General features: G+C 59.3%; 1 protein-coding gene across 1 annotated transcript in view; it reads left to right on the top strand.

The window, feature by feature from the left end:
• The window catches only part of LOC132814148 (tyrosine-protein phosphatase non-receptor type 18-like), a 49815-nt gene that overhangs the window by 38173 nt on the left and 4142 nt on the right, over nucleotides 1-7500 (top strand). The window contains exons 8-10 of the mRNA XM_060823389.1: nucleotides 464-526; nucleotides 2127-2275; nucleotides 3908-3974. Of these exons, the coding sequence (XP_060679372.1) occupies nucleotides 464-526; nucleotides 2127-2275; nucleotides 3908-3974 (279 nt within the window). The remainder of the gene's footprint in view (nucleotides 1-463; nucleotides 527-2126; nucleotides 2276-3907; nucleotides 3975-7500) is intronic.

Genomic DNA, 7500 nt, shown 5'->3' with positions numbered 1-7500 from the left:
TCTCTCTCCCTGTGTCCCTACTCTCTCACTGCGCTGTCTCTCTCTCTCTCTCTCTCTCTCTCCCTGTGTCCCTACTCTCTCACTGCGCTGTCTCTCTCTCTCTCTCTCTCCCTGTGTCCCTACTCTCTCACTGCGCTGTCTCTCTCTCTCTCTCTCCCTGTGTCCCTACTCTCTCACTGCGCTGTCTCTCTCTCTCTCTCCCTGTGTCCCTACTCTCTCACTGCGCTGTCTCTCTCTCTCTCTCCCAGTGTCCCTACTCTCTCACTGCGCTGTCTCTCTCTCTCTCTCCCTGTGTCCCTACTCTCTCACTGCGCTGTCTCTCTCTCTCTCTCTCTCCCTGTGTCCCTACTCTCTCACTGCGCTGTCTCTCTCTCTCTCTCTCTCTCACTGCGCTGTCTCCCTCTCTCTCTCTCTCCCTGTGTAGGAGTGACCCTCCCCTCTGTGTCTCCCCCTGTCTGTACAGGTTGGTGAGGAGTCCCTGCGGGATGAGGTCTCCATTCGGACCCTCTCAGTCACCATGCTGGATGTAAGTTCCCAGGCCCTATCCCCTTCAGTCCCCCTCGCCTCCTGCTGACCCTCCACCCTCTCCCTCACCTCCCCCTGTGCGCCTGCTCCCAAACATCTCCCCCCAAGGGTCTCTCCCTCAAACCCATCCCCTCATCCCCCACCTTTCAGCTCCTTCTGCTCCTCCGCACTGTCAATCAATATACCCTCTCCCCTCACCCTCCTGCCTCACCCTCTCCCCTCTCCCTCTCCCGTCACCATCTCCCCTTATCCTCTCCTCTCCCTCTCCCTCTCCTCCACCCTCATACTCCACCCTCACCCTCTCCCCTCACGCTCCCTCACCCTCTCTCCCTCACCCTCTCCCCTCACCCTCTCCCCTCACCCTCTCCCCTCACCCTCTCCCCTCACCCTCTCCCCTCACCCTCTCCCCTCACCCTCTCCCCTCACCCTCTCCCCTCACCCTCTCCCCTCACCCTCTCCCCTCACCCTCTCCCTCTCCCTCTCCCCCTCACTCTCTCTCTCTGACACATCCCTATCTATTACCTCACCCTCTCCCTCTCCTTCGCCCTCTCCCTCCCACGACTTTCTCCCGACCCCACGTAGTGCCCAGAGATGTGCAGGTTAGGGTGGATTGGCCGTGCTCGATACAGAGTAAAGCTCTCTCTACACTGTCCTCCACTCCCAGGGACAGGGGATTAGATACAGAGTAAAGCTCCCTCTATACTGTCCCCCCACTCCCAGGGACAGGGGGTGAGATACAGAGTAAAGCTCCCTCTACACTGTCCCCCACTCCCAGGGACAGGGGATTAGATACAGAGTAAAGCTCCCTCTATACTGTCCCCCCACTCCCAGGGACAGGGGGTGAGATACAGAGTAAAGCTCCCTCTACACTGTCCCCCACTCCCAGGGACAGGGGGTTAGATACAGAGTAAAGCTCCCTCTACACTGTCCCCCAACTCCCAGGGACAGGGGGTTAGATACAGAGTAAAGCTCCCACTACACTGTCCCCCCACTCCCAGGGACAGGGGGTTAGATACAGAGTAAAGCTCCCTCTACACTGTCCCCCCACTCCCAGGGACAGGGGGTTAGATACAGAGTAAAGCTCCCTCTACACTGTCCCCCCACTCCCAGGGACAGGGGGTTAGATACAGAGTAAAGCTCCCTCTACACTGTCCCCCCACTCCCAGGGACAGGGGGTTAGATACAGAGTAAAGCTCCCTCTACACTGTCCCCCACTCCCAGGGACAGGGGGTTAGATACAGAGTAAAGCTCCCTCTACACTGTCCCCCACTCCCAGGGACAGGGGTTAGATACAGAGTAAAGCTCCCTCTACACTGTCCCCCACTCCCAGGGACAGGGGGTTAGATACAGAGTAAAGCTCCCTCTACACTGTCCCCCCACTCCCAGGGACAGGGGGTTAGATACAGAGTAAAGCTCCCTCTACACTGTCCCCCAACTCCCAGGGACAGGGGGTTAGATACAGAGTACAACTCCCTCTACACTGTCCCGCCACTCCGAGGGACAGGGGGTTAGATACAGAGTAAAGCTCCCTCTACACTGTCTCCCACTCCCAGGGACAGGGGGGTTAGATACAGAGTAAAGCTCCCTCTACACTGTCCCAGGAAGTGGATGTGCGGACCGTTGTCCAGTTCCAGTACACTGCGTGGCCGGATCACGGCATTCCGAAAGATTTCGACTCGCTCCTGGAGATGATTGATCTGATGCACAAGCACCAGGGGGCGCTCAGCTCCCCCATCTGTGTCCACTGCAGGTACGGCTGCTGTTTACCGGGACCTCCCACAGCACTGACCCTCCCTCAGCACTGATCCCTCCCACAGCACTGACCCTCCCTCAGCACTGACCCTCCCACAGCGCCCGCTCCCTCAGCACTGACCCTCCCACAGCGCCCCCTCCCTCAGCACTGACCCCCCACAGCGCCCACTCCCACAGCACTGACCCTCCCACAGCACCCACTCCCTCAGCACTGACCCTCCCACAGCGCCCCCTCCCTCAGCACTGACCCTCCCACAGCACCCACTCCCACAGCACTGACCCTCCCACAGCACCCACTCCCTCAGCACTGACCCTCCCACAGCACCCGCTCCCTCAGCACTGACCCTCCCACAGCACCCGCTCCCTCAGCACTGACCCTCCCACAGCACCCGCTCCCTCAGCACTGACCCTCCCACAGCACCCGCTCCCTCAGCACTGACCCTCCCACAGCACCCGCTCCCTCAGCGCTGACCCTCCCACAGCACCCACACCCTCAGCGCTGACCCTCCCACAGCACTGACCCTCCCACAGCACCCGCTCCCTCAGCACTGACCCTCCCACAGCACCCGCTCCCTCAGCACTGACCCTCCCACAGCACCCGCTCCCTCAGCACTGACCCTCCCACAGCACCCACACCCTCAGCGCTGACCCTCCCACAGCACTGACCCTCCCACAGCGCCCACTCCCTCAGCACTGACCCTCCCACAGCACCCGCTCCCTCAGCACTGACCCTCCCACAGCACCCGCTCCCTCAGCACTGACCCTCCCACAGCACCCACTCCTCAGCACTGACCCTCCCACAGCACCCGCTCCCTCAGCACTGACCCTCCCACAGCACCCACACCCTCAGCGCTGACCCTCCCACAGCACTGACCCTCCCACAGCGCCCACTCCCTCAGCACTGACCCTCCCACAGCACCCGCTCCCTCAGCACTGACCCTCCCACAGCACCCGCTCCCTCAGCACTGACCCTCCCACAGCACCCTCTCCCTCAGCACTGACCCTCCCGCAGCACCCACTCCCTCAGCACTGACCCTCCCGCAGCACCCTCTCCCTCAGCACTGACCCTCCCACAGCACCCACTCCCTCAGCACTGACCCTCCCACAGCACCCACTCCCTCAGCACTGACCCTCCCTCAGCACCCACTCCCTCAGCGCTGACCCTTCCACAGCACCCACTCCCTCAGCACCGACCCTCCCACAGCACCCCACTCCCTCAGCACCGACCCTCCCACAGCACCCACTCCCTCAACACTGACCATTCAGCCCTTCCTCCTCCAGTCTGTTACACAGCAACATAGACCGTTCTCCTTGTGTCTCGTGTTTGGGAGCTGAGGGGGCGGCGGGGGTGTTGGGGGGGTGGGTGGCGTGGGGGAAGACAGGGATTTGGATTCACATCCCAGTGTGTGTGGGGAAGTGAGTCTGTCTGCAGTGGACCCTCTCCGGTCCCTGCCTTGGACCATGCCTCTGTGATCTCGGAGACTCGGGGTTTTGGTGGGTGGGTGAACGGGTTCCGGGGCAGCTGGGAGTGTACAGTGAGAGGGGAGGGGCGGTCGGTGGGCTGAAACTCAGGGAGTGGGGCGGTGTGAATCACATGTCGGTGACCTGTCAACTGGTGTTTCTCTGGCAGTGCCGGGTGTGGAAGGACTGGAGTCATCTGTGCCGTCGACTATGTTCGCTGCATGATACAGAGGAAGGTGAGCTCATCCCCATCGCCCGGTATCCATCCCCAAACTAATCCCACTGTCCCCGCTCTCTCTCCCCATAGCCCTGTATCCATCCCCAAACTAATCCCACTGTCCCCGCTCTCTCTCCCCATAGCCCTGTATCCATCCCCAAACTAATCCCACTGTCCCCGCTCTCTCTCCCCATAGCCCTGTATCCATCCCCAAACTAATCCCACTGTCCCCGCTCTCTCTCCCCATAGCCCTGTATCCATCCCCAAACTAATCCCACTGTCCCCACTCTCTCTCCCCATAGCCCTGTATCCATCCCCAAACTAATCCCACTGTCCCCGCTCTCTCTCCCCATAGCCCTGTATCCATCCCCAAACTAATCCCACTGTCCCGCTCTCTCTCCCCATAGCCCTGTATCCATCCCCAAACTAATCCCACTGCCCCCGCTCTCTCCCCATAGCCCTGTATCCATCCCCAAACTAATCCCACTGCCCCCGCTCTCTCCCCATAGCCCTGTATCCATCCCCAAACTAATCCCACTGTCCCCGCTCTCTCCCCATCGCCCGGTATCCATCCTCAAACTAATCCCACTGTCCCCCCTCTCTCTCCCCATAGCCCTGTATCCATCCCCAAACTAATCCCACTGTCCCCCACTCTCTCTCCCCATAGCCCTGTATCCATCCCCAAACTAATCTCACTGTCCCCACTCTCTCCCCATCGCCCGGTATCCATCCTCAAACTAATCCCACTGTCCCCCCTCTCTCTCCCCATAGCCCTGTATCCATCCCCAAACTAATCCCACTGTCCCCCACTCTCTCTCCCCATAGCCCTGTATCCATCCCCAAACTAATCCCACTGCCCCCGCTCTCTCCCCATAGCCCTGTATCCATCCCCAAACTAATCCCACTGTCCCCGCTCTCTCCCCATCGCCCGGTATCCATCCTCAAACTAATCCCACTGTCCCCCCTCTCTCTCCCCATAGCCCTGTATCCATCCCCAAACTAATCCCACTGTCCCCCACACTCTCTCCCCATAGCCCTGTATCCATCCCCAAACTAATCTCACTGTCCCCACTCTCTCCCCATCGCCCGGTATCCATCCTCAAACTAATCCCACTGTCCCCACTCTCTCTCCCCATAGCCCTGTATCCATCCCCAAACTAATCCCACTGCCCCCGCTCTCTCCCCATAGCCCTGTATCCATCCCCAAACTAATCCCACTGTCCCCGCTCTCTCCCCATCGCCCGGTATCCATCCTCAAACTAATCCCACTGTCCCCACTCTCTCTCCCCATAGCCCTGTATCCATCCCCAAACTAATCCCACTGTCCCCGCTCTCTCCCCATAGCCCAGTATCCATCCCCAAACTAATCCCACTGCCCCCCACTCTCTCTCCCCATAGCCCTGTATCCATCCCCAAACTAATCCCACTGTCCCCGCTCTCTCTCCCCATAGCCCTGTATCCATCCCCAAACTAATCCCACTGTCCCCGCTCTCTCTCCCCATAGCCCTGTATCCATCCCCAAACTAATCCCACTGTCCCCGCTCTCTCCCCATAGCCCTGTATCCATCCCCAAACTAATCCCACTGTCCCCGCTCTCTCTCCCCATAGCCCTGTATCCATCCCCAAACTAATCCCACTGTCCCCGCGCTCTCTCCCCATAGCCCTGTATCCATCCCCAAACTAATCCCACTGTCTCCCGCTCTCTCCCCATAGCCCTGTATCCATCCCCAAACTAATCCCACTGTCCCCGCTCTCTCCCCATAGCCCTGTATCCATCCCCAAACTAATCCCACTGTCCCCGCTCTCTCTCTCCCCATAGCCCTGTATCCATCCCCAAACTAATCCCACTGTCCCCGCTCTCTCCCCATAGCCCTGTATCCATCCCCAAACTAATCCCACTGCCCCCGCTCTCTCCCCATAGCCCTGTATCCATCCCCAAACTAATCCCACTGTCCCACTCTCTCTCCCCATAGCCCTGTATCCATCCCCAAACTAATCCCACTGCCCCCGCTCTCTCTCCCCATAGCCCTGTATCCATCCCCAAACTAATCCCACTGTCCCCGCTCTCTCTCCCCATAGCCCTGTATCTATCCCCAAACTAATCCCACTGCCCCGCTCTCTCTCCCCATAGCCCTGTATCCATCCCCAAACTAATCCCACTGTCCCCCCGCTCTCTCCCCATAGCCCTGTATCCATCCCCAAACTAATCCCACTGCCCTGCTCTCTCCCCATAGCCCTGTATCCATCCCCAAACTAATCCCACTGTCCCCCGCTCTCTCTCCCCATAGCCCTGTATCCATCCCCAAACTAATCCACTGCCCTGCTCTCTCCCCATAGCCATGTATCCATCCCCAAACTAATCCCACTGCCCTGCTCTCTCTCCCCATAGCCCTGTATCCATCCCCAAACTAATCCCACTGTCCCCACTCTCTCTCCCCATAGCCCTGTATCCATCCCCAAACTAATCCCACTGCCCCGCTCTCTCTCCCCATAGCCCTGTATCCATCCCCAAACTAATCCCACTGCCCCCCCGCTCTCTCTCCATAGCCCTGCATCGATCCCCAAACTAATCCCACTGCCCCACTCTCTCTCCCATAGCCCTGTATCCATCCCCAAACTAATCCCACTGTCCCGATCTCTCCCCATAGCCCTGTATCCATCCCCAAACTAATCCCACTCTCCCCGCTGTCTCTCCCCATAGCCCTGTATCCATCCCCAAACCAATCCCACTGTCCCCCCGCTCTCTCTCCCCATAGCCCTGTATCCATCCCCAAACTAATCCCACTGACCCCGCTCTCTCCCCATAGCCCTGTATCCATCCCCAAACTAATCCAACTGCCCCTCACTCTCTCCCCATAGCCCTGTATCAATCCCCAAACTAATCCCACTGACCCCGCTCTCTCCCCATAGCCCTGTATCCATCCCCCAAACTAATCCCACTGTCCCCGCTCTCTCCCCATAGCCCTGTATCCATCCCCCAAACTAATCCCATTGCCCCGCTCTCTCCCCATAGCCCTGTATCCATCCCCCAAACTAATCCCATTGCCCCGCTCTCTCCCCATAGCCCTGTATCCATCCCCAAACTAATCCCACTGTCCCCGCTCTCTCTCCCCATAGCCCTGTATCCATCCTCAAACTAATCCCACTGCCCCCCGCTCTCTCTCCCCATAGCCCTGTATCCACCCCCAAACTAATCCCACTGTCCCCGCTCTCTCTCCCCATAGCCCTGTATCCATCCCCAAACTAATCCCACTGTCCCCGCTCTCTCTCCCCATAGCCCTGTATCCATCCCCAAACTAATCCCACTGCCCCCCGCTCTCTCTCCCCATAGCCCTGTATCCACCCCCAAACTAATCCCACTGTCCCCGCTCTCTCTCCCCATAGCCCTGTATCCATCCCCCAAACTAATCCCACTGTCCCCCGCTCGCTCTCCCCATAGCCCTGTATCCATCCCCAAACTAATCCCACTGTCCCGCTCTCTCTCCCCATAGCCCTGTATCCATCCCCAAACTAATCCCACTGTCCCCGCTCTCTCTCCCCATAGG

This window comes from Hemiscyllium ocellatum, unplaced genomic scaffold (assembly GCF_020745735.1).
Source record: "Hemiscyllium ocellatum isolate sHemOce1 unplaced genomic scaffold, sHemOce1.pat.X.cur. scaffold_696_pat_ctg1, whole genome shotgun sequence".
NCBI classification, from domain to species: domain Eukaryota; kingdom Metazoa; phylum Chordata; class Chondrichthyes; order Orectolobiformes; family Hemiscylliidae; genus Hemiscyllium; species Hemiscyllium ocellatum.
The sequence above is the reverse complement of the archived record's forward strand: the minus strand, read 5'-3'. Positions and strand labels throughout refer to the sequence as shown.